The following is a 27,153-nucleotide window of genomic DNA, read 5'->3' as shown; positions in this document are numbered from 1 at the left end:
CTGAGGTCTGGATCTGAATTCCAAAGACCACAGGACTTACTGATGTGTTTCTAGATAGTCGAGTCCTTGGGTGGGGTGGGGGGGTGGGGGGTGGGGCTTAGCAACATATATCCTGGGTTATACTGGCATGAAAGTTAGTCAAACAAGTCAGTGTCATCAAGGAAGGAAAGTCATTAAGAAGATGAACTAGTGGGTATTGCTTTGATGATTGGGTAGTTAACATTCTGTATTGGTATTCAATCTGTGGCCCCACAGATCAGATGCTGCCAGCTGCCTGGTTTTGTAAATAAAGTTTTATTGGCACACAGGCCAGCCCATTTGTTTCTGTATTGTCTATGGCTGCTTTTGCCATACAACAGCTGGGGTCTGAGTAATTGTAACAGCATAGCCTGCACAGCCTAAACTATTTCCTGCTTGTCATTTTATATAAAAAAAATTAACTAGTTGGTGTTACCTGAATTTTTTGAATGGTGGCTAACTCTCATTTGCCTACATGTTTAAACAAAATAATGCATCATTGGTGATGTGTTTATAATACATCAAGGAAGGCACACTAACAGTGATTTCTGTTGATGGGAGGAGAAGGCCATTGAGACTGCAGGTGGAAACCAGTCACTGATTCTAATAGGTCTATTGGACATCCTGCCTTTTGCTTTTTCTGAATGTTATTTTTTTTTTAAATCTTTATTGTTCAGAGTATTACCCATGTCTCCCCTTTTCTCCCCATTGATCCCCTCCACCCGGTTCCTGCCCTGCCCAGACCTTTACCACCCTACTATCTGTGTCCATAGGTAAGATCTTTGGTTAATCTCTTCCTGCCCCTCCCTGCTCCTTTCCTCTGAGATGTGTCAATCTGTTCCATGCTTCCATGCCTCTGATTCTATTTTATTCACCAGTTTATTTTGTTCATTAGATATCATGTTTTATTTTGATTTTTATATTCAGTTGTTGATAGATATTTGTTGCCATTTTATTGTTCATATTTTTATACCTTCTCCTTCTCCTCCCTCCTCCTCCTCCTTTCTCTTCTTAAAGAATACCCTTCAGCATTTCATGTAATGCTTGCTGGTTTGGTGGTGATGAACTCCTTTAGCTTTTTCTTGTCTGTGAAGCACTTTATCTGACTCTCAATTCTGAATGATAGCTTTGCTGGATAGAGTAATCTTGGTTGTAGGTCCTTACTATTCATCACTTTGAACATTCCTTGCCATTCCCTTCTGGCCTGAAAGGTTTGTATTGAGAAATCAGCTGACAGTCGTATGGGTACTCCCTTGTAGCTAACAAACAGTTTTTCTCTTGCTTTTTTTTTTTTTTTTTTTTTTTTTTTTTTTTTTTTTTTCTCTCTCTGTCTTTAACCCTTGACATTTTAATTATGCTGTGTCTTGGAGTAGGCCTCTTTGGGTTCTTCTTGTTTGGAGCTCTCTGCACTTCCTGGACTTGTAAGTCTATTTCTTTCACCAGAGAGGGGAAGTTTTCTGTCATTATTTCTTCAAATAGGTTTTCAATATCTTGTTCTCTCTCTTTTCCTTCTGGCACCCACCTAAGTGGTCCCAGAGGATCCTTACACTATCTTCATAGTTTTGAATTTTTTTTTCAGTTTGCTATTCTGATTGGGGTGTATTTTTGCTCCCTCATATTCCAATTTGTTTGATTCTTGGAATCCTCTATTCTGTGGAAACCCTGTAAACTATTCTTTATTTCAGGTAGTGTATGCTTCATTTCTAACTGGCCCTTTTTCATGTCTTTGCCATTCTCACTAAGATCCTTGAAAGTCTCATGGAGATCCTTGAGTTACCTTAGAACCATTGTTTTGAACTCTGTATGCAGTACTTTGCTTGCTTCTATTTCTTTCATTTGGGACGTGTTTCTTTGTCTCCACATTTTGGTTGCATCCCTATGTTTGTTTCTATGCATTAGGCAGAGCTGCTATGTCTCCTGGAATTGGTAGTGTGGCGTTGTAGTATGTATTCTGTTGGGCCCAGGGCTCAGCCTTCCCAGTCACCAGAGCTGGGCACTCTAAGTGTGTCCCTGTGTGGGCTGTGTGCCCACAGTCTTGTCCTTGAGCCTTAATTGCTGTTGGCGTCACTGGGAGGAATTGATCTCCAGCCAATAGGTTGTGAGGACCAGCTGCGACTACAGTGAGAGAGCTGCTGTGCAGGAGGCATCCCTATGGCGCAGGACTTGCTTCAGTGGGGCTTTGGTGCTCACTGAGCCTTCCCCTTGAGCATGTCGCTTGTGAACGTGTAGAGTTACAATCTGCTGTGGTCTGTAGCTGTCCACTAGGTGCACTGGCCCTAGGGTCCCAGGAAGGTGCAAAGTCAGCCACTGCCTGGGGCCACGGGGGTGGGGGTGGGGGCGGGGGCTGGGGTTTACAGAGAGATCTAGAGGCTGTGATTTGTATTGGGCGAAGAAAGACCCAGGCGAGGCCCAGCTGTGAGGCAAGGCAGGCTGGTGCTTGTGCTAGGGTCTTGGGCCTTTTATTGAGAGGTTTGGGGCACACTGACACCAGTTGTAGCCTGTTTGAGAGCTTCTAGCAAAGTCTGAAGCTTGAGCCAGGATAGGCTGTTCATTTGGAAAAGCTGCTGCAAACAGTTAGGGTGGGGCTCTAAATTGGATGGGGCGGGGTCTCAGGGAATCACTAGGGCAGAGCAAACAGTGTGGGCTCTGCTGATGGGGACTCAGCTATGGCTGCTGGTCAGCTCTGCGGCAGGAGAGGTCCCAGCACAGCAACAATGACTCCTGTAAGCACACCTAGCTGGGAAGGCTGCCCCTCCGAGTTCCTGCGATAATGCCAGACAATCCAGTTCCTCTCTGTATGGTCCAGTCCCGCAAAGCCGCCAGGCACTAGAGCTCAGAGGGATGGAGTCCAAGTAAGTTTGTGCGCCAGCCCCTTAAAAGAAAGCCTGGGTGTCCCTCAGCCACAGTCCCTGGTTTTCACAGCCTTAAGTGTGGGGACGTCTCTTCCTTGCTCTGGAACCCTGGGCTGGGGGTTTGGGACCCCTTGCTCCTCACAGGGGCAGGCAGGGATGGGGGAGGGAAGAGGAAGAACTCCGCAGAGACTGTATTCCTCCTGATTAAAAAGCAGCACCTGTGTGCCTGGCCTGTTCTGCGCCTCTGCCCTCCTACCGTGTCAGCGTGCTTTCTCCTCTGTTTGGAGGGCTTTCATTCAGCCAGCTTTCAGGCGGTTCAGAATAATGGTTGTTCTGTGCTCTAGTTGTAATTTTGATGTGGTTATTGGAAGTGGTGAGTACCAGCATTTACTTATGTTGCCATCTTGGTTCTTGTGTGTGTGTGTGTGTGTGTGTGAGAGAGAGAGAGAGAGAGAAAGAGAGACGGGGGGAGAGAGAGAGAGAGATTTACAATAAAAGTAACTATAACTGTGCAAAGGAAAGGCCTCCTGGCCTCCTTGGCTACTTTATTAAAAGCCCAGTTTTCACCTCTCGCTGGACAAAGGTGGTGGAAGCTCCTTTTTTGCTCAGTCTCTGAGGATCACTTGCGACATGATTTGGAGACAGTGTCTATCAAACCCTGTTTGGGCTGGGGAGAAAGGCTGTCAATCTAAAGTAGGGGTGTCGAACTCAATCAGAGAAGGGGCCAAAATCTAAAATCCAGCCTAAATCGAGGGCCGAATGGTTTACTGAACAATCATAAACTGTCATTGTGATGGAAACGCAGCGGAGTGCAGTGATGACAGCGCGGTGCGGGCCACATTGCAAGGCCTGGCGGGACGGATTTGGCCCGCGGGCCTTGTGTTTGACACATGTGATCTAAAGCCACCGGATAGGTCGTGAAGGGGAGTACCCAGCCACTTCTGTCACCAGGTGCGGACACTGGCTCTATTACGCCATTGGAGTGGAGGGAGATGATGCTGGAAAATCCACTAAATAAATCATCCCCCTTAAAAAAAAAAAAATGAGTGAGGGGATGTGTTCTTGTACGCCTGCTCATCAGTGGATAGGTACTCGGGCGCAGTAAGTAGTTTAAACAAAATTAGTGGAAAAACAGGGAGTGAAAGGGAGCCAGAGATCAGGTTTCCTGGGCTCGCCACCCATCAGGTGATTTAAGCTAAAAATGGCTTAAAATGCCGCAATCGCTTGGAACTCCTTACATAAACTGACCAGGAATCTGGGGCATTCGCGCTGGAGACAATTTTCTTCTCCTCCAGATAAGGGCTGGGAATTAGTCACCGGGTATTTCCAGATAATGCAGTTAGCACCTCATGTACTATTAGGTGGGCAGGGTGCCTGCTCTCAGGCCTGAGGATGCTCCTGCCAGTTCCCATAAGGGATGTGCATATTCTTAAAGCCTGGGCAACCAGCAGCAAGTCGGCTCCACAACATGCCTCCCTTTGGTGTGAGGTGGGGCAAAAAAGTGCGTCAAACGACGTTTGGTTCCTCATTCTGTCATTCATTCATTCATTCATCACATGATTAATGTCAGGCCCAGTGCTAATGCTGGGGAGATGTGTGTGAATACTGTCTTTTCCAAGTAGCTTATTGCCTGTTAGGTATTTTGGCCTCATCTATTACGTAGTGATTTGACAGCTGAAAGAGATGTGGGGTCGTCCCTGCTGAGGTCTCTATTGACCAGGGCAAGGTTCAGTGTGGGGAGATTTCTCTGGAGGGAGCAAGGTGTCTCAGAAGCAACACCAAAGCTGGTCAACATGGCACCATGTTGAGGAGGGCAGCCTTGTTTCATTTACAAAAAATATTTTCCCCCCTCTATTTTCTATTTCCTCTGTGGGGTCCACCCTCATGGCTTATTCTCACTGTGAGAGAGACAAAAATGGGGAGGAGAACATGGGCTTCGGAGCCCACCTATCCCTTTCCACATTTGAATCCCAACTGGGCCACTTTCTGGCTGTGTGTCTGTGGGCAAGTTGCTTAACCTCTCTGAGCTCCAGTTTCTTCACGTGGCTGCAGGACTGAGGTGGAGGACCAGCCACTAAGGTCAGCAGTTCCTGGGGAGAAGGTGAATTAGGAGAAGGTCCCCTTTTACTCCTTGACACCCCACCCCCAACATTCACACCTTTCTGCTACTTCACTTTGGTCCTGAATAGTTGATTACAGTCGGTCTCCATGGCTGTAAATCATCAAAGAGTTGTCAGTTTTCAGCTGTCACTGGCCCAGAGTCAAGGCAAAAGCTTCCCATCCTCAATAGAGAGTGTTCTCTTTCTGGTGCTTTCTGCTGGGATCTTACAAGATGGAGTAAAAAGCACAGGCTCTGGAACGGGACAGAATAAAGTTCATTCTACCGTGTCTGCATCCTCAAGCCCTACTGGGGCTGCGGAAGAGGAGGATCAGATAAGTGCCCCTGAGGGCTGACCTGAGAACACAGCACTGGGTAACGGGAGCTCCCAGCCTCTCAGAACTGTGTTGCCTGGAGCTAAGTAGACCTGCCTCCACCATTCCTCCTGTTCTTCCTGTTTTGTCTTGCTGAAACTCCAGTGAGGAAGAGGCCCGATGAAAAAAAGAAAAAAAAAAAAAAAAGCTTTGGTGGTGGGCCTTGTCTTTACAGATGGCCCCCTCTGTTTCCCACTTCAGTGGAACTCAGATTATGAGAGGTGATTAGCAGCCAACAAATTAGAGGTAATAAGTAACAGCCGGTGTGGTCTCTCTGTAGATAAGGCATGCTTTTCATTCTGCTTCTTAAAATACTGCAGACCGACCTCCCACCCCCTTTCTGTATTACAGCCGCTTAGCCAGCTAGCAACCCAGGTGGGACCCTATGAATAGGTAAGCACAGAAGGCAAGTTTCCTCTTTGAGCAAAGACAGGGTATTCGGAGGCCTGCAAAGTCTGACCTCTAAAAGGGGTGGGATTTGAGGGGTGGGGGGGGGGGGGTGCAGCTGAATCAGGGTCAGGAGTTTGCTTTACCTTATAAATCCTGTGCCTGAGCTCACCTGGCCTGCTTCACCGTTTCCCCCCTATTAACCCCCCTCCCACCCCCACACATAACTCCTGTGGATGTGGTTCTGGTCTGTTCTTTCCTGAAACAGCCCGCTTCTCCAGGACCAGGCTCTGAGGTGTCCTCAGGGCTTGCAGAGAGGCAGGGCTCCCAGCCGCTTGGCTCATTGGCAGGAGGAGATATCAGTGCTCGGGCCTTCTTTGAGAGTGCGTCTCCTCTCCTGGATTCACTCTCTGGGTAGCCTTCCTGAGCCCATTTGCTCTTTACCCCAAAGCGTCTGTAGACAGCAGCTACCCCCATGGACCCGGAGCCTCACAGAAAGCAAGTTCAGGAACAAGAGACAGCTCCCCAGGACTTCAGCTCCCCGCCTTCTGTGCTAAGTATGGCCTTTGAAGTCTCAGGGCATGAGTTCGAATCCAGCTCGGCCACTTACTGATTGTGTAGACTTCAGCAAGTTCCTTAAACTTTCTGTCTCAGTTTTCTGTAAACTAAGGAGATTAAAAGCAAATCTATTCCATGGGGTTCTTGTGAGGACTCTGTGTGTATGAGCAGGGGCGGGGGGGGGGGGGGGGCGAGAAAAAGAGAGGAGAGATCAAGCTTAGATCAGTGTCTAGCATATAATAGGCATAATATAAATGTAGCTTCAATATGAGTCATAACTTGCTGAAAACAACCATGTCAAAACCACACCAACAATAATTTGGAAAGAAAATCACTTGACCAGTCATTTTGTTTCTGCAGCAACTGAGTCTGATTGACACATTTTTCTTTGTCCTGCTAGGGTATTCGATCAGGCATTCACTCATCTCTTTAGAAACACTCTCTAGCTACCAGGCGCTGGGCGGGGTGCCAGCAGCCCCTCTCAGAGGGGTCCTAGCCTAACAGCACACCCCCAGCTACACGCTAGATTCAGGCCGGGCATGATGTGAGGAGAGGCTTCTCTTATAAACTCCCAGGGGAGTTGACATCTGAACTTGGCAGTGAACTTGGCTGTTTCACGAATGGCTGCCCACGTGAGAGCCCTGCTCAGGCCTCACAGGCAGTATCTCCGAGCCTTGGTGATGCTCCTCTTTTGGCCCCAACCTCGGTCCCCTCCTTCCGGTCCTGAGTTCTGTTGGGAGTGGGCTCAGGGCAGGCCTCCCTCTGCTGAGTCAGAGCTCTCTCCCCTCCGTCTGCTTCCCTGCATGTCTGCTGTTGTTCCTCCATCACCGAGTTTTTCCTTTTTATTACACTTTCTTTAAAGGCCTTTCTGGAGGGAGTGTAGACAGAAATGCCTGAATTGAATCCATATGTCTAACCAGAAGCCCTCCCAGAGTCTGTGCTTATTTGGGGGGAAAGAGAGGCATGTCATACCCCCAGCTGAAGGCTGAGAGAGGGTGAGGCAGGCAGAGAGGGGCTAGCAGCCTGAGCCCGCACCGCTTCTGCTGCCACCTTCACCGCTGCTGCCTACTGGGCCCCTCGGGTTCCCTGCCGGCGTCTGAAGTACTTAGTCTAGTGAGCTCTCAGACTTCCCCTCCGTGCTCTGCTGCCTCAAGTTTGCAGGTGCGGACACTGGCTCAGAGTGGTTGAGTGGTTCTCAAAGTCACCCAGCCACTAGCAGTAGGTCAGGGTCCAGGCTGTAGGTCGGGGTCCAGGCTGCAGGCTCTGTGGCCCAGTGGGCACACGGGTTCCTGGGGAGTTCTCTCGATCTGAGCCTGCAGGAGGGGCAGGCAGGAGGGCTGAGCTATGGGTGGGAGCAGCAGGCACTTCAGTCTGAAGAGACTGAAGCCAGAGTGACCCTCCAAGATGACCTCCAAAGAGGTCAGGTGGGCACTGATGTGGGCTGCCTCCTGGCGGGTGTCCGTGGGCAAGGCAGCTCCTTTAAGCGGAGGGCAGCTCCTGAGGAAGGACTCTGCCTTCAGCAAACAGCAGCCCAGCAGCTGAGGAATGAGCTCCTCCTTGTCCAGATGGAGATCTGGGCAGCTCCCCACAGTGCCCCCCACCCCCACTCTGCCACCCAGTGCCCTGGGCTGGCTTCGAGGCCACAACTCCCTAATGAGAGTCCATCCATGTGGCTGGGGTGCAGGGAGGGAGGGAGGACAGGAGAGGAGGGAGCTGGAGAGGCAGCCATCCAGCTCAGGCTAGGAACTTGCCCCTGCCAAGGAGCCAGCACTGAGCAGGATAATGTTGAAGTCAGATTGGAGAGGGCTGTTTGGGGGGACAATCTAGGTGGTAGCACATGGATTCCCAGAGTGGAATCAGCTGATAGGCTTAACGTGACATTCTAGAATCTAGAATCTAGATTCTAGATGTTCCCGAGGCAGAAATTTCAGTTGGGAAGGGAAAGAAAATCCCACTTTTTTTTTCTTTTCTTTTCTTTCCTATGTCAGTGGTTTCTCTTATTTGCAAGTGCTATTTCTCACATCTGGGGATGATCTGGAGTGCTCAGATGGTGAAGATATCTTTGCTTAAAATACTCTTTTAGCTGAAACCGGTTTGGCTTAGTGAGATAGAGCATCAGTCTGAGGACTGAAAGGTCCCAGGTTGAATTCCAGTCAGGGGCATGTACATTGGTTGTGAGCATATCCCTGGTGGGGTGTGCAGGAGGCAGCAGGTCGATGTTTCTCTCCCATCGATGTTTCTAGCTCTCTATCCATCCCCTTTCCTCTCTGTAAAAATCAATAAAACATATATATTTTAAAATAATCTTTTCGGAAGTGGGGCCACCAGGATCCTTGGGTTCTAGGGTGAACTCTTCTCATGCAGTGTGGTCGCGGGAACCTGTTTGTGCTTTTATTTGAGGAAGTGACAAAACAAAGGCAGCTTGAGGGTTTGGCACCTTTGATGGTTACAGAAGTGCAGCGTGAGCAGACAGCATCCTCCTCTCCCCTCCTGTGCGTGGACAGGCCGGCCCCAGGGGCCTTCGGCTTCAGAATGCCGGCCCTTACCTGTTTGGAATACCCAGAGGGTTATCTCTGCTCACAGGCGCGCAGTGTTGGGCAATTGGAGTAAATTCCGAGTGTATGTGTGCCTAGCTCCCAGCAATACCTGAAAAATAGTAGTTCGGTGTCCCATGTCGGCCCTGTCCTCTCTTCTCCCTGGTTCCCTACCTACCCAGCCTCCTTCCCTCCCTCCTGTTCTCACCCACAATCCCACAGGGTCTCCAGTCCTGTATCGCTCAATGGGAAGCATTTGGTTGGGGAGATGGATGTGTTTGTTACAATATGTGCATTTCACTTGTGGTAGAAAGGATCCAAGGCAACAAATGTGGTGTTTTCAAGGATGCTGAATTCCTAGAGAGCCTGGGAAACAGTGAGGCCTGGCATCAGGCAGACTGGGAGCAGGCCCTGGCGCTGCATTGCCAGAGCTTCGTGTAACCTTGAACAGGTTCCATCTCCTTGAACCTCAGCCTCCTCATCACTACCATGGCGTTCTTGTCTGCCTTGTAGAATTATTGCAATAGTAAATAAGATGATGTTGCAGAGTTTCTGAAATGATGTTAGGGACTCATTACTGAATACCTGTTGATAACTATGGTTATACTAGAGGCCCGGTGCATGAAATTCATGCATGGGGTGGGAGGGTGTCCCTCAGCCCAGCCTGTACCCTCATCAATCTGGGACCCCTTGAGGAATGTTAAACTGCCCGTTTAGACCCGATCCCAGTGGGATCGGGTCTAAACAGAGAGTCGGACACCCTTCTCACAATCCAAGACTGCTGGCTTCCAACTGCTTGCCTGCCTGCCTTTGTGATTGCCCCTAACCACATCTGCCTGCCAGCCTGATAACCCCCCTAACCACTCCCATGCCAGCCTGATTGATGTCTAACTGGTCCTCTGCCAGCTTGTTTGCCCCCAACTTCCCTCCTCTGCTGGCCTGGTCACCCCTAACTGCCCTCTCCTGCAGGGTTGATCACCTCCAACTGTCCTCCCTTGCAGACCTGGTCCCTCTCAACAGCCCTCCCCTGCTGGCCATCTTGTGGTGGTCATCTTGTGTCCACATGGGGGCAGGATCTTTGACCACATGGGAGCAGCCATCTTGTGTCTTGGAGTGACGGTCAATCTGCATATTACTCTTTTATTAGATAGGATAGAGGCCTGGTGCATGGGTAGGGGCCAGCTGTTTTGCCCTGAAGGATGTCCCAGATCAGGGTGGGGGTTCCCTTGGGGTGTGGGACAGCCTGGGCGAGGGGCCTGTGGTGGTTTGCAGGCCGGCCACACCCCCTGGGGACCCAAGTGGAGGTCCTGGTATCTGGAATTTATTTACCTTCTACAATTGAAACTTTGTAGCCTGGAGCAGAGTCAAGCCCCCTGCTCACTCTGTGGCCTTTAGCCATTTCTGTTGGGGTTCATGTATCTTATATAATTGAAACTTTGTATCCTTGAGTGGAGGCCTAGGCTGGGAAGGGTATGTGGAAAACTTGGCTTCCATTGCTGGGCCAACCTAAGCCTCTCAACTGCTCTCTGTGCCTGCAGCCATCTTGGTTGGGATTAATTTGCATACTCGCTCTGATTGGCTTATGGGCGTGGCTTGAGCGGAGTGATGGTTAATTTGCATATCACTCTTTTATTAGGTAGGATAGGGCCTGGGGAGCCACCTGAGTGGAATCAGCTTTTAGGTTAAGGGACCAACATAATAATACCTAAAAGTCATAAGTCTTTGTCACTCTGGCCCCCAGCTACCCATACTGGTTTGGGTTCATACTTTCTCACATTGTCTCCATGGTATGATGACCCTGAATTCCTGACCTGTTTTTGTCATGTCTCATGATCTTCCTCAAACAATTCCTACTACTGTGTTCCATAGGCCATCAGCTCATTGAGGTCTGGAGCAGAATTACACCAGCTTTCAAGAGCTAATTGTGTGGCTCTCTTCCCATCTCTGCACTCTGCTGGTCATGTTGAGAGTATTTACACCACAGGATTTGGCAGACAGTACAAATCAAGGCTTCCCCTCTCCTCCATGTTCCAGTGAGCCAGCTGTTAAGCACTTACCAATATGCCACTGTCACAAATCCTGTTTTTCAATGATGCGTTATTTAAGCAAGGCAAAACAATTCATGGAAAAGTTGATTTTAATTTGCCTATTCTGCACATCCCCACAAAGGGATGGTAAACTGAGATTTTGTATTGGTTTAGCAAGGCAATTTTGTAATACCAGACCAAACCGATAGGTTGGCTGTTCATTTGTGTTTCCCCCCCCCCCCAATTCTTCTACTCATTATAATGAAAACATGAACACCCTAGACAATGGATGAGGCACATCTCACCATGATGATGGAAAGTGGTTGGTACATGGACCCTGGAGATACTGTGGTCGTGAATCTGAAGCTCTGGCTTTCCAATTACCAGGAAGTGATGCTTCTCAGCCTCTAGGGAAGGATTAAGTGGTCCTGAAATCTGGGGCAGTTATGGATCTGGCCTTGTATGTAAAACAGTTTAAATCAATTGGTCCTTTACCAAAATCTAGGGAATAAGCAACAGCCTTAGAGTAAATATTAAAAACAAGTAAGGGCAGTTAACGCCTCCCCTTTTTTTCTTATTAAAAGGTTATTCTTTTAATACGAGAGGTTACCCTTTTAATAAGAGATTGCTCCTTCATGGGACTCGCCCCACCCTCTGATCATAGACTCGAAGTAACCAATGGGCTCGCTCCCTTAGGATTCTCTCATGGAAGTGGAATCCCTGGCTTCCACCTCAGTGTTAGCATCACACTTGAGAGTCCAATGCCCTGCAGAGCATCTCACTGGAGACGCTCCTCCTGCCACTGGGTACATAACAAATGTCATTGGGGGGGAATCTGACTTCTGTGGCTCAAGATGCCATCCAGCAAAGGGGTTAGCGGCATGGACAACCCAGGTTCAGATGCCAGCTCCCCACCCACTGGCTGTGTGACCTGGGGCAATGCTTCATCTTTCTGCACCTTGAATTCCTTATCTTTCCAGCTGGGAGCAGCATAAATGAGAGAGAACCCGTAAAACAGTTACTGTAAGCCTGGGATGCTCGGGGAAAAGGTTAGCTCCTTATTGCTGCACAAAGATCTACTGTGAGGAGGGTGCAAAACCTTGGCCTGTGGAAGGGTAGTGCTCCCACTTGACTCGGACAGTGAGCACCTTCCCATCGATCCTGGAGCCGTTGCTAAGAGTGGGGGTCTACAGCCCGAGGGATGGAGTCCAGCTCATAACTCGGCCACTTGCTCTTTGACCTCTGCCTCTCTGGGCTTTAGCTCCTGCCCATAAGTGGGGAGAGTGGATGTCAAGGGCCTCAAAAAGGGTCTGGTACAGGGTGACCCTCACCAGTGGCTGTAAAGGCACATCAGTCCCTTAGCCTAGACAGGTGCCACATAATCAGAACTCAACACACAAGAATTATTTGATAATTTATTACTTAGTCATTTCACCTGTGTGAGCCTCAGTTTCCCTGTAAGTAAAATGGGGATGATAATATCTGCACAAGGTTATTGGAGGAATTCAGCAAACACTTCAGGGCTTGGCATCCAGAGTGTACCACGGAAGGTATCCAGGCCCCACGTGGGAATCCTGCATTGAGGGGGCTGTCTTGTGATGTCACGCAATGGGACCCAGAGGGCACAGGCAGAGCGGACAGATCTTCAACCACCTTGCCTACCTGAGGGCCGGCTGCACAGCTAGCTTGTATCCTCTCTGACATCCTGCCTGGGAGCTACGAGCGTATCCGTTTGCCTTCCTTTTTACAGCCAGACACTGCGAGAGGATGAGTGCTACCAGGTGTGGCAGACAGCGGGGGCGGAAAAAGGCAGAGTCAGGTGTTCCTGGTAACCTGGTGTCCTGAGCTCAGCACTTCTCTGCTCTGTGAGGGCCGGAGAGTTCCAACTGCATTTGGCCAGACAGGAGCCCGCCCTGGGGGTTGCGACCAGATGGGCCAGGAACCCGATCCTGCCAGCCTCCCTGCATGAGAGGCAGACGGCAGGGGTGGCTCTCAGACCCTCCTGAGGTGCTCTCCAAAGTCACATGCAGGCAGCAATGGCACCCTCAGACCCACTACCCACCATCTGAGGGGAAGGAGTGGGCTTGGAGAGGAGGAGGAAGGCCCCTCAGGCTCTGTGAGCAGGGGCGCGGCCAGCAGGGGGATCAAATCGCCCAGAGAAAGAGTATGGACACAGACTCATGGGCCTACATTTCCTCATTTATGCACAAGTTCAGGATGCCATAGAGCAGTGGTCAGCAAACTCATTAGTCAACAGAGCCAAATATCAACAGTACAATGATTGAAATTTCTTTTGAGAGCCAAATTTTTAAAACTTGAACTTCTAACGCCACTTCTTCAAAATAGACTCACGCAGGCCGTGGTGTTTTGTGGAAGAGCCACACTTAAGGGGCCAAAGAGCCTCAGTTTGCCGACCACAGCCATCGAGGCACCTGGATGTGGGCTCAGAGAGAGCATTACCTATCACCAAGAACATGGGCTTTGAACAGAGACCGACTCGGTTTGGGTCTTTGCTCTAGCCCGTCCCAGGGACATACATGGCCGTGAGTTACTTTGCCTCCTTCAGCCTCCGTCTCCTCCTGAGGTTGTTGTAAGAATCGGAAGTAAGAGGTCCTTGGCACGTACCGGACCATCACCAGCCTCGTTATTAGTTTTGTTGTTGGCTGTGCCTGTTGGACTGGGCAGACTTCCTAAGGCAGCTGTGTGTCTCACACTCCGGCCCAGATGGGAGGACTGGGGATGGGCTCGGAAAGGAGATAATTAAAGAACTGGGCAGTGGCGGCTGTGATAAGGCTGCTCCTGGGCTGAGCCATCCTGTAAAAGGCAAGGTGCTGGGCCAGGCGACAGGTGAGTCTCTAGAGTCTAGAGAGGGCAAAAAGGTGGATGACATGCAGGCTTCCAGCTTGAAGGCAAAGGGGGGATGAGTCAGCTAGCAGGAGAGTGTCTGACAAGAGACTGTAAGCAGGTCATTCATGCCCAGCATGGCACCCTGAGATGCTGGGTGAGACTTGGTGGGAGGGGTAACTGTCATGAATTTCTTGCCTAGAAAGCAGCAATCTACCCCCACCCTCTTTGCTGTTAAGTCTCTGTCATGGAGGAGAAAGATTTTGATCTGTGTGCTTCCTTCTTTAACTTTTAATAAGCAAAATTGTAGCTATCTTTGAACCAGTGTCTGTGTATTCAGGAAATGACCAAATGTTAGTACTGATCCTGCCCAAAGTCCCATGAATGGGCTGTTATGCCCATTTCATTGATGAGGAAACAGAGGCTTGGTGACTGGTCACAGAGCTGCTGTGTGTCAAAGTCAGGATTCAAGTTCAGGTACCTCTAGCTTCAGCTCCCTGGCTTTTTCCACCACCCTACACTGCCGCCAAGTCTGCAAAGCCTGCAGCTCCCTCCTCTTCCTGCCCCTTCTCCTCAGTTCCCTCCAGGACTGAGAGGTGATATTGATTCTTGTTCAATAGGGGTGAGAAGGGGTCCCTCCGATCCCACAGTGCACGCCGAGGGCTCTTTAAATGGAAAACTACAGGGAGTGAGGCTGGTTCTTCGCTGGCTCTGCGGGAGAATGGGGTTGGATGTGCACACAGAGCCAGAGCCGGCTCACTTTTCTAAGGACCTAACTTTCAGCATTCTTCAAGGGCTCCGGAGAGTTCCTTGTGCCATCAAATTAAGTTTGGAAACTTCAATAAAAAGTCCCGAAGGAAACTGTCAATTAATGCATTTACATGGAAGCATCATACTTAGAAAAAAAATCTTCAAACACAAGTGTTGTTTTCCAACCATTAAAAAGTTGGTATGATGCTTGGTTTCCATAGAGACCTGAGGTAATAGCCTCCTTCCCCTCACTGAAGACTGAGTGTCACTGAGTTCTTTCTTTTTTCTTTTTTTTAAACCTTAGTCTTTCATACTTTTGTCTCCATCTCCACTTATGAAAACAAAAGATAGCTAAATTGAAACCTGGCAATGAGATTTGTCTGAGGAAGACAACTTGATTTATAAGCTCACGGGACTTCATTTTTGCTCACTTCCTTATATTTTATGACTTCTGCAAATAGTGTAGCCACCTGCGGGGAAGAGGTGGAGAATTTTCAATTGATCACACGATTCCCCCGTCCATCGAACACATACTCAAAAGGGAAGTGTTAACGGTCTGCTGAAGAGCAGCTGAGCTTGCCCAGGGTGTGGAGCAGAGGTTGGCAAACTGAGGCCTGTAGGCCAAATCTGGCTCACGGCCCACTTTGTAAATAAAGTTTTATTGGAACCATGTTCATTTGCATATGTATCTACAGCCTTTTTCACAACAATGGTGGATTTGAGCAGTTGTGACAGAGACTGTATGGCCTGCAGGACCTTAAATATTTCCTCTCTTACCCTTTGCAGGAAAGTTGACTGAGCCTGGGTACGAATTGGGATTTTGGAGGCATTTAATCGTTTGTCACGCTGGGCAGATGCTGATCTTGCTGTGACTCATTTGTGCTTCTTTGTTGTAGGAAGGACAGGGTTCTCTCATAGGGTTTTGGGATGTAAAGCACCTATGAGAATGATGAACATGAATGCTTTCTACTCCAAATCCTTTTGCTAGAAAAATCCAAAGATGCCTTTCTAGGATTCTAGAGATTCTTTAGAAAACTCAAGGGAAGTGTATAAAGACCCAAGCCACGTGGTTCAGCCACTGTCCCGGCCCCAAGCCTGCCCAGGTGTCTCTTCTGGAGAAGGCCAGAGAGGCCGAGGGGAAGTGGGTTCAGGGATGAGACAGCAAGCAAAAGAAGCCACCACAGTCTAGGAAGAAACCTTTAATTCCTATTCAGCTTTAAAGAGTTTGCGAGGTTTTGTGTTTTTTTCCTTTTAACAAACCAGTTCAAGTACATGCCTGCAGATTATAAAATTACCTGAAATCATCTAGGATATCAGCATGCATGGCTTGTTAATATTTACATATATTTACATAGGGAAACAAGAGAAAGATCTAGGTATTTACAGTCTACATAGGAGAAGAGAAAGGCGGCCTAATTGTATTTCCTAAAATACAGTAGATGAGTCGTCAGTACATGCATAGTTAGATATTTGCATGATAAAATGCAATTAAAAAAAAAACATACCTGTGTAACTTTCTATGCTAAGGTGTTACATAATCAAGGTAAACTCTGTTTTGTTTCTAGTCTATTTGCATCGAGTGCTTTAAAATGCTAACACCCAGGCAGAATTATGTACCCTGGCAATTAAAGCAACACAGCACACGATCATTTCCTACTAACTAGCAACAAGCTGCTGGTGAATGAAATATCTATTGTTTCTCATTACCCATCGACCACTGTGACGAGATCTCTCTGTGTAGAGGCAGTGCCTAAGCTATCACCATTAATTATGGAAGTCGTATAAATGAGACACTCTCCACAGTATGTTCTAAATGAAATATTAACAAGGCCAGCGTCTCCGCGCCTGAGAAATGATCTGTTCGCGTGAGCTCCCTATGAAAGTGCATGCGCAGACCTAATGCAGTTGTGCGTGACTTGAAATGGTGGGGCCGGTCTTGGGGTCTGTCTCTGAGATCTGAATCGCTGCAAAGTCTATTCCCGCATTTGTTTCTGGGTGACTGAGTTAAGAGTTATGTTCTTACCGTGATGTGGCCCCACTGGAGCACCCTGTGGGTTTTATTCGCCGCCCCTGCCCGCATGCCTTTTCAGTCTATGTTGTAGGCTATGCCTGTGGCCTAGGTGTAAGTGAACTGTCCATCTTAACAAACAGCTTGTCTGGGGTTTGCCCGGAAGTGTTGCCTGCTCACAGAACAGTATGCTCTTGGCTTTCCAGGCCGACTGGGCGGGAATGACTGTGAGCAGAGGGGAGATATTTTTGTTTCACCGCTACTCTGAAGACAGCCTTTGATATTAGAACTGAACCCATTAATTCTGCCTGGCAATCATGTCAAAGGTTTCTATCAGTGTACACGGCCAATACAGAGGCATCCATTATCTACATTGTACAGAGCTAGCTATCACTGAGGTTAAAAACATCGAGTAAGAATGTAAACTGTTGCAAAGGAACACAAGCGAAATCTTCTTTTACCGCTTATAAACACGCAGGTGATCCTTTGGCACCAGCTTTGAGGTGGCCCCATGGGCACATATCCGTAAAAGGCCATCAGCTTCGTCCGGTGTCAAAGGATGAGGCATATTTCGGTGGTCGGTTTCTATGGCTCTTCTGCTCCGCTGTTGCAAACCAACCCGTGGGAGAATGGATAGCCCAATGCAGTGTTCCGTCCCAGGAAGAGAAAACCCATTGAAAAGCAGCTGTGCTTTGAGTAACATGGGTATTCCAGAGAGCACTGGCAGGGGATGCCCAGGGAACTGGGTCAACAAAATGAGACACAGTTCACATTTCTCAGTTGTGATGAGACCACCTCTTGGGCCAGTCTGTTCCAGAATGTGTTTGGCAGATACAAATGAAGGTGGGATGTGCATGAGGAACATCGCCCGCCTGGCCTGGACCCTAGGCCCCCTCTTTCTCCTTCCCTCATTCAGAGTGTGTTAGTCTCACAGCAGCAGCAGCAGGTCCCAGAGAGATGACGTCATTCCAAACTGCACACTTCCATTCTTTTGGGACAAGACATGAATCTTTCACAGACCCATAGATGGCGAGGACTCTGGGACAGGGAGGAGGTATGAAAGGGGCCTCGTTTATTTCAAGGGGAAGTTCAGAACAGTTCATGGAACTCAAAACACAGGTCCTGAAAGCTTACCAAGGTCACCCTGCCCTTGAATCCCGCTGGAGTGGAAACCCCTCCCCGCCCGACCTTCCCAAAGTAAATATGGCTTTGGACCTCCCTGGATGGTACGGATGGACTACCGCTTCCTTCCCCAACTTAAGGCTAGCAAAGACAAATATATTCTTTTGCTTTAAAAAAAGAATAATTTCCAAGTTTCCATCCAGCATCACTTCTGGGCTTTTTTCTGCAAATATTTCTCAGAGAAATAACAGCAACACTCCTGCCTTTGCAAGTCATTCTGTCCCGGTCTTGAAACCAATCTCTGAAAACCCCGTAGGGAGCTTGCTAGAAAGTCACGTCTTCTGTCAGGAAGAATGGTCCTTGTCCCCTCACTTGGGTTTGGGCTCACTATTTGGGATGCAAATGAGAAAGGCTCCGTGTCACCTCTGAGATTCTCCCCAAACGGAGGCCCGTGAAAGCTGTGTCACCTTCATTTCCCTTCAAACATTCCACTCCAGATGCCCTTTGCAATCGTGGGTCGTGGACCAAGTGCATCTCGAGATGGCGGGGGTTAGCCCATTGCTCAGCTCCCCCTCAGCGAACAACTTCTGTCGCGTCTTTTCATAGACTGTGTCCCTGGGCACACAGTGGGAGAGACAGTCAACTGAAAAGGAACTTCTGAGCCTTTTTCACGGGTGTGAACCTGTTTTTAGCAAAGAAACTTACCAAGAGGTCAATATGCAAACACATTGTCAAAGTCCATGGTGCTGGCACATCTTTTCTGTGAGGCTAGGGCTGTCAGTCTCCAGGACCTTCTCTCAGAATCCTAAAGCTCCCACTGTTAACAACAGTACCCACTTTCCTGGTCTCTGCTTTTTCAGTTTGAGAAGTTGAGTGTATTTCCCTTCTATAATAACTGCTAAGAGTAGCGGTGAGCAAAACCCCTGCAAGCTTCAGGACAGGTCTGCGTCCATGCCCACAGGAGGTATCTGCCTGTACCCGAGCCTGACTGTGTGAAGCCTTTGTAGGAGTCACTGGTTAGGAGTTCGTGGGAATTACTTTGTAGGAATTAATTGGGGGAAAGGGGGGGCCTGGAACAGAGTTTGCCTGCAAACCTGACCTAACCTGTCAGCTATTATCCTCCAAAAGGCCTCGCTCACATTACACAGACACAGGTTTACACGGTGGGGATTGGTTCCGTTTCTCTGGTTTTGCTGGTGGTTCGGTTTAGGTGTTGAACAAAGTGTCCCATCCCAGACAAGGTCCCTTAGCTGGGCCAGCCTGGCACCTGGAGGTGGCGTGCTGAGCCAGGTGACCGTTGCGTTAAGGGTCATTTGCTATCAGATCTTCTGAGGTTTCGCTGAATCCTCACTTCTGTTCATCCAAATGGATAGAATTTCAGTTTAGCTCACGGACTAAATCAACAATGGGAAAATCTCCTTTCAACATTTCTCAGGTGAACTCAGGGCAAGCCCCACGCTTCATTCCAGGCCGTGCCAGGGTGTCGCTCTGTGGCCGGGCACGGACAGGAAGCTTCGGCCACATGGGGACACAGAACGGGGGTCGGCAATATGCAAACAGCTGTATCACGTTTGGCAGGAAGTTTCTATGGCCGGGTGTCTGCATTCTGGGGAGGGCCCTTTATGTGGTATCAGAGTGACTTGGGATAAGTTGCTTTTGACCTCTGACACTAAGGTGGCCTCTCCACACATGGGGATCCAATCACCCCTTGTGTGGGGTGAGAATGTGGTGCTTACAAGCTCTCCCCATGATGCCTGCCCAAAGAATCATCAGCTCTTCATAGATGCTACCTCATGAATGGGCCTCATTTGCAACAAGCCTCAGGAAAAGCAGGACCACGTGGAGGGAAGAGTCCTTCCAGTAGACTTCTCTGTTCTCTTCTTCTCCCATTCTTTTGGGGCAAGTTGGCGGGTTGATTGGTTAGCACTTACTCCATGACCTTGGTCTGTTCAGTGACAGCAGCATCCCAGTGGAGGCAGAGGGCCGCTCAGTGGCCACAGCCTTGCTAACGGGGAGGCCTGGGAGCCTTCTTCCTGTGTGCACTGCATTGCCCTAACAACGAACACAATCCATGGCACCTCTGTCAGCTTAGATTGCTCTCGGTCAACAGGGACTCGTAACCTTTCGGAGCAACTTGCTTTTGTTTGTCTTTAAAATCAGAGGTTTCAGCTGCTCTTGTTCTGGAGGAACAGACCTATATCCAGGGATGAATTCGAAGCCTGTGCTGCACTGTCCAGGCAAATGGCAGAACCCCCCCACCAGGGTGCTACTGGAAAGCAGGAAAGGCAGGGGCTGTGGGGGCAGACAGTCATTCCACTGACAGTCTCACTCCAGCGCTCTGCGGTAGGGGATCCTGTGTATTCACGGGGCCACTGAAAAGGCGGCTGATTTTTGCCTTTGGGAAGGGTCTGTCTTGCCTAACAGACCCCAGATGAGGAACAGAGAAAGCTCTGAGGATAGGAAGAGGCACCTGCTCACTTCACATCACCTCTTTGTCCTGGGAATTCAGCACAGTGACCACTGCTCTCTTCCCAAGGCCTCTCCTTCCTGCCCGTGGGATTCCAAGCCGTCTCAGTCCCCTTACACATCTGTACTGGCTGCAAAAGTCCATTCATTCAGCATTTTCTGTGCAATCTCCTGATAGCTGTAGGTCTGTGATAAAGCAATCTTAGAACATTTACTTTCAGAATCATTGACTATAGATAGATATTCTGTGACAGTGACTATTTTTTATACATCTTGTAGTTAACTCTACTTTAAGATAGGAATCTACTCTCTTTTAAATAAGCATGCATTTTAAATTAGAGAAACTTGAAAACTAAACAGTAATTGTGTAATATGTGTCCTTATTAAAACATGAGTTATATTAGAACACTAACCAATGCATTACCAATATCAATATGTGGGTGGTCAGAGTACTAACCAATGCATTACAAATATTGATATGTGGGTGGTTTTTCCTTAACCATATATTGTTTATTAGAAACCTCTGTACCCCTTCCTTTAAAAGAGTCAATATTCATTTTGATTCCATGCTGACAGCTACAAATTGCTGGCTAGCAGTCATCAAATAAATGTTGATGAAAAGCGGCTACTTAACATTTTCATCCCGACAAAGGGTTAGGAAAGGATGGGTAAGTTAGGTCTCAGGGCCTCAGCTAGAAATAAACAGCAACTACTTTCTAAGTCTACCTTCCTGAGCTGGAGACAGGGATGCAAATCTGACAAATGATTTCTGAAGGAGAACGATGAACCTTTATGACCAAGATACTCTTAATTCCCACAAGAATCCTGGGTGATTTTATATACACTATAGCAGTGGTCGGCAAACTGCGGCTCATGAGCCGCAGTTTGCCCCTCTGTTGACTAATGAGTTTGCTAACGACTGGATTAGACTAAATGTTACCTTGTAGTTGGAAACTGAGAATTAGGCAATTGTGGCATATTGTGTGCAGAGGTAAAGGGTAATTATAGGACAGAGGTCGGCATAAACTCAAGAGCCACAGTTTGCCAACCACTACACTATAGAGATGGATGGCTCAGCTCTCTTCTGGCAGCTCGAAAACCTTTGATCAGATCACAAGTGGCGTTCAGGAAGGATTAGAGATTCTAAGGGTTTCTAGAAACTCTGTCCTGTGCCAGCCACACCTTAACTCATCGCCAGTTCTAAGGGATGGAGCCTGGAGCCGCTGCGCCCAGCTCCCATGATAAGCAGGCTTCTGAGAAATTGTTCTTAACAAATCATTGAGGGCGACCCACAGCTCCAGTCAGTGCTCTTAGGTCACGGTGTTGCTGTTATCACGATGGATCAGTAAACAGTGGTGACAACTCACAAGATCTGGTGGCTTCAGGTGTTTTATAATGAAGTTAGTAGCATTGTTCCTTTTATGTGACTTTCATCATTTCTAAATTAGGTACTGATTCCCGCCCCCCCCCCCCCCCCAAAGTGGCATGAGAGCCATTTGACGGTGATGAAAGTGCCCTTTTAAATGTGTGTTTATCAGTTTAGAAATGTTTGATCTTGTATCAGCAAGCCCAGCCTATGTACTAATGAGATTCCCCTCACTGGCTCAGTCTCCTGATGAGGCAGACCGAACAGCTGATGAGCCAAACCTTAGAACTTGTTCTGAAACTGTGGGTACATCTGCTCGTATGAAGATGTTACTCAGAGGCTGCCCTGGTGCAGCTAAGAGAATTCCCCCAGAAGCCAAACGGGTAGTGAGCTTGGGCCTGAAAGCTTGTTACTACTTAGCTGTCCAGCAAGAAAGTCAGCTGAGTACCAGTTGAATTGGGCATGGATCAGAGGGAGACTTTGCCCAATGTGGGGTTGATCTCCGAGTGGAGAAAGTGGCCATTCTTTCAGGTATCCCTGGGTTCCACAGAACCTCTCATGATGGAGTTAAGATTGTGCATCCCCCAAGCCTGCTAGCAAAAGACTCAAAGCCAGCTCTTGATGCAAGACTGGGCTTTTCTAAAATGTCTGGTTTTCAGCATGGTGGTCAAACATAGGCTTATATGAACTGAGGTCATTGCAATTGCTCTCGGATTCCATGGAAGGAAATTGCATGCTCCCAGCTCCCTCATCAACACGATTCTGAATCAATGCAAGTGCAGAATTTCTTTGCAAAAATACCACTCTAACAATGCAAGGGTGCAACCTGATATCATTTTAGAAGGTCACAGTGGCAAAATATTACACCGGGTGTGGAAGAATTCCGCTTTGTGCTTTCCCAAGTGGCCTACTTCACCTTTTCTCGCCATTGGAGGCACTCTGAAAGGCCAGTGTGTCCTGCTCTATAAATGCCGATGCTCCAAGGCTCGGTGGAGAGCCTGGATCTGGGGCTGAGCTGGATTCTCTCATCCCTTACAGTTGATGGTAAATCACCTGACCACTCTCTGGTGGTTTTGGCAGCTGGGAAGTAAAATGGAAATCTAAGATACATATCCAGAAAATTATGCAAAACACCATCTCCAACTGAACTCTGCTAAGAAGTGAGGCCAAAAGGATATTTGGCTTGAGTTAGCGGGACAAGCATCTCAATTCTTCAATTTGTCTTTAGGGGCACTTTGCTTACTTCTTCCCCCCACAGGAGGTGCAAGGAATCAGATAAGCCTCTCGAATTCTTTAGAGAAATGTGCCAGGTGCTAAACAGAGTGTTATTAGCAAGAGTAATTCAGTGAAAGAAAATTTGGATGACATGAACTTATTTCCATTAGACTTGAGCCACCACCCAAAGCAATTTCAAAAGAAAGAGCTGAATCCAAGAAAGTAGCTGGCTGTTTTGGGGGAGTGGGCCCGGGGAGGGGGTTGGGGAAGTAACAAACCAATTACAATTTAAGTTCAGCCAGGTCAGGAGTTCGAGTTCTGAACTAATGGGGCTTGTCCTGGCCTATCAAGAAGCTTGCTCTGATCAGAACTCAAGGCTCTCCCATCTCCCTCCCCACACCCATGTCCCTTGACTGACTTGACTATGGGGTTTTCACATGAACTAGATATGACCAGATATTGACATGGAAGCTCCCCCCCAAACCACCACCCAAGACTGTTTTGTAGCACTTTCCTAAAATTAGAACATCTCAAGACCCTGATCCTCAGAATGACCTTGACCCCCAATGGTTGTAGTGAGTGTAAACCAAACCATTTGTGGGGCATGGTTTCCATTAAGCACCTTGCTTGGGGCACAATTTAAGCCATAGAGGAGCAGAAAAAGGGTAAGCTTTGGGGGAGGACCAACCCATTTCCTCCTCAATCAAATGTCCCTAATGTCTTTCTAATTGTGACCTAATCCCATGTTACCTTCCTCCATCCTCTCCCACAACCCCCCTCTCTATCAGCCTATAATTAGTTGATGCCACCAGGGCTGTGATGCACATAAATAATCATAAGATGCCAGATAAACTGTATTGGTTTTAAACGAGAGCCATGCCTACCGCGTCTCCCTGTGAGCACCAGCCTATTATTTTTAATGATAGCTTGCAAAGCAAAGTGATTTCTTGCCCTCTTTGCAGCAGCTCTGACAGCACCCTGTTAGCCTGGACGATCTGGAGCCTCCCTGCACACACAGCCCTAGCCACAGCGCTATGCCAGAGGTGAACGGAGAGCGGTCCGTAGCACTCATTGCAACTTGCGTTCCGGAGTGGGCTGGCACCGGTCCTGCATGGGGTTTCTCCCTGATGGGCCATTATTAGAATGGTTGGTTCCATCCAGACAGACGGTTCTGGAAACATCTTGGTGTGTAAATGCAGTATGCACTGAGAAGTCAAGGGGTTGGATGATGTTTTCTTGTGTGTGCAGAAAGGTGCCATGGTTTCCTCTTCGCTGGGGAGAGATGTCCGATGAGGGATGTGCATATTCATTTTTGAAGCCTTTTCCTATATGAGGTGCAAAGGGTCACACTAGCTTTAGAGAGGGTTATGAGCTTGCTGTTCAGGCTGCTCGCCTCCGACCTTCCAGGCCTGGGCTGAGCTCAGGCACAAGTGTACGTGGCAGCGAGGCTTGCAGATTTCCAGTCAGAAGAAAGTCTTCTCATCACCTCTTTTCTTAAATTGCTTAAGGTCTTTTTTTTTTCTTTTTTCCCCCCCAGCAACAAGGAGCTGCCACCACCGTCTACTGTGCTGCTGCCCCCGAGCTAGAGGGCCTGGGAGGGATGTACTTCAACAACTGCTGCCGCTGCCTGCCCTCCGCCGAGGCCCAGAGGGAGGAGACCGCGCGGGCCCTGTGGGCGCTCAGCGAGAGGCTGATCCAGGAGGCGCTCGGAGGCCAGGCCAGCTAAGCGGGAGCTCAGGTGGCGATTGGAACACACGCACACCCTGTGTGTCCACATGTCAGTGCCAATGCCGAGCCCCCCAACTCATTATCCAGGCCTTTCCGTGTCTCTCCAACACTGATCCCCCAGAGCAAAGGAAGTAAGAGTAGTCACAGCAGATGGGAAAATGTCAAATACCAGCGGGAAGCAGGGAATTAATTCCAGGGGTTAAAGGACAGTATCTCTCTTCTGGGGCTGAACGAGGCTTGGGTCCCTTTTCTTTCCTGGTGGTGGCCTGTCTCACTGTAGAAGCACCAGTCTCTCACCTGTTCCACCCAGCCACCAGCACAGCCAGAGCCTCACTGCCACCGGAGCTTTCTCTGTTCAGGAAAGAACAAGCGAGTGTTTACCCTTCTCCTCTGCATCGATCCAGGAGATCATCACTCCATTCTTTCTGACCAAGTCTAAGTGGGCTTGGCAACTCCTGGGCAGAGGCCCCCAAGCCTTGTTCCCGTCAGCGAAGATGGAGAGACACTGAGAATTCTGTGGCATAGACAGAGCTGCGAGTCACAAAGGTACTAGTTCTTTGACTCCCTTGCCAAACTATACAAACATTCAGTTATAGCAGATGCGTTTTGCCAAGCATCCCCCGATACCTTGCCAGGCAGGAGAGGAGGCATTGCGTCTGTAGGAATTTACAGGATCATCATGGGGTGGGCTGCAAAGCTGTCCCTATCCTCCTTCATTCTCGGTTTCAGCAGCTCCTCGGGCTCCTGCTCACCAGTCCTGTCCTCCCTCCCATCCTACGCTTAATAAAAGAGCATGCTCCAATGTTATCACCTGAAGTCTGTCTTGTGTCTTTAAATGTTAGTTTTGTTTTTTGTTTTTTGTTTTTTAGAAAAGAAATCTAGAGGAAAAATAAAGCGCTTCTTGTAGACGCCAGGAATACACCGTTCTTGTTTCTTTGTTTCTTCTCTGAGTTTGTTTTGTGCTTTGTGGTGGTCCGTGTCTCACGCGATGAGCATGCCAGCATCATACTTTCTGTTGAAGAAAGAAAGAGAAACATGACTATTGTTTCACTTCACCTAGAGAGGTTCTGTTATTACTTTTCATGGGTTATTCAGTCCTCAGTGGTCTGTTCCCCCTGTAATTATCAAGTTCTTGGTCATTAGAGAATATTTTTATGTATTAGAATGTGAGCATTTTGGGGTTCTTTTCACTAACCCCTGGTTTCTAGGCTGTTCCAGGGCTCTGAGAAGGTCCAATTAGGCAGGATGGAGAAAATGCATTTGCTAAAATACTGTAATGGCACCTTCAGGCTACACAACATCATGAACGTCTGGGCCTCTGTGGCCCAGTCCAGTCAAACACCATTGCTTTCCAGTGGCCCATCACCTGGATACCTCCTCTGGTCTGGCTATATTCAACCTTACAATGTTCTTAATATCATAGCTCCTTTAAAGCTGTGAATCAGATAATGTCATTTCTCTGGTCCAAAACCTCCAATGCTTTTGAGGTAGACTGCAAAAGGGACCACTATCATTCCCAGTGTCCACACAGTGACTGGGTGTCTCCCACACTAATCCTGGCCTTGGCTGCCTGACTTACCTTGTCCAGTTGGAGAAGTGCCTGTGCACTGGGGATTTTCCCCTTTAAAAAAAAAAAAAAAATATATATATATATATATATATATATATATATATATATATATATATATATATATATATATATATATATTGATTTTTTACAGAGGAAGAGAGAAACATTGATCAGCTGCCTCCTGCACACTTCCCATTGGGGATGTGCCCACCACTAATGTACATGCCCAGGACCTTTCAGTCCACAGGTTGATGCTCTATCCACTGAGCCAAACCAGTTTTGGCCAGGGATTGCCCTTTCTTGCTGTTCTTTGGAACCTGGCAACCACCAGCTAGCCTGCCGGATGATGAGAGACAGTTGGTCGCTACCCAAACTGACACCAAGTTCACAATTAGACATGGGGGCGAGGCCATCCCAGACTGTTCAGCCCCAGCCAGGGCAACTCATAGAATGGCAAAAAGTAAAAGCTTGTTATGTGAAGCCATGAAGTTTCCGGGAACTACTCATGCACAGCCAGCACTCACTGACACCACTTCTCATCTCACTGAGTCAAGAGCAAATTTTTAGCACAGCCTGGGGTTTCTTTCTTAATCTGGTCCTCACTTTGCTCTCTGATCCTGTGTGATAACACTTTCTCTTCACCTGATATATGGAGTCACTCCAGCCTCTGTGTTCTTGAAATATGCCAAGTATCCTTCCTGGGCAAGTACTTTATCTTTGCTGTTTCCTCCGATGAAATGATTTCCTTCCTGAGAGTCACACGGCTTCCTCTCACACTGTATTCTGGTCTCTGCTCACATGTAACCTTTTTCTGAGAACATGGCCGACTTCATGGTGGCACCCCATGCAGCCTCCCCCTTAGTTTTTCTCCACAACTCTTAATACTATTGGACACATTCTGTATCTATTTGCTATTTCCTCTTTCCATCTCCTATAATATAAACCCCAGCTAGATTTGTCTACTTCGTTCACAACTGTGGCCACAATGCCTTGAACTGTTCCTGACACATAGAAGGTGCTTAATAAACAACCGTTGAAGAAAATGATGCTTCTTGGTGACCAGGCATTATGTCTCTGAAAATAATTTCCATCCTCGCAGGGATGATTGTGAGCCACACACTGTGCTAAGCAGGCTCCAACATTACATCTGATTTCTAATGTGTCCACGACCCTCCCAGATGGCCTTCCCCTTCCTGTCTTAGGGATGAAGAAACTGAAGCCAAGATGTATGTTTTA

At 48.2% G+C, this 27,153-nt stretch overlaps 2 protein-coding genes across 3 annotated transcripts in view; one reads left to right on the top strand and one right to left on the bottom strand.

The window, feature by feature from the left end:
* Positions 1 to 25,154, top strand: part of WWOX (WW domain containing oxidoreductase) — a 922,226-nt gene extending 897,072 nt beyond the window's left edge. The window contains exon 9 of the mRNA XM_036440624.2: positions 24,157 to 25,154. Coding sequence (XP_036296517.1) covers positions 24,157 to 24,345 — 189 coding nt within the window. The 3' untranslated portion in view covers positions 24,346 to 25,154. The remainder of the gene's footprint in view (positions 1 to 24,156) is intronic.
* MAF (MAF bZIP transcription factor) overlaps positions 15,627 to 27,153 on the bottom strand; it is a 343,929-nt gene continuing 332,402 nt past the window's right edge. Inside the window, exons 3-4 of one of the 2 annotated variants that reach the window (XR_006741849.1) lie at positions 21,091 to 25,359; positions 15,627 to 20,882 (exon numbers count right to left, since the gene is read on the bottom strand). The gene's annotated coding sequence lies outside the window, so the exon portion shown is untranslated. Of the gene's footprint in view, positions 25,360 to 27,153 lie in introns of both variants that reach the window. The other variant, XM_036440622.2, reaches the window with a different exon arrangement.

This window comes from Pipistrellus kuhlii, unplaced genomic scaffold (assembly GCF_014108245.1).
Source record: "Pipistrellus kuhlii isolate mPipKuh1 unplaced genomic scaffold, mPipKuh1.p scaffold_m20_p_17, whole genome shotgun sequence".
Taxonomy (NCBI): Eukaryota; Metazoa; Chordata; class Mammalia; order Chiroptera; family Vespertilionidae; genus Pipistrellus; species Pipistrellus kuhlii.
This window is presented reverse-complemented; position numbering and strand designations above follow the sequence as displayed.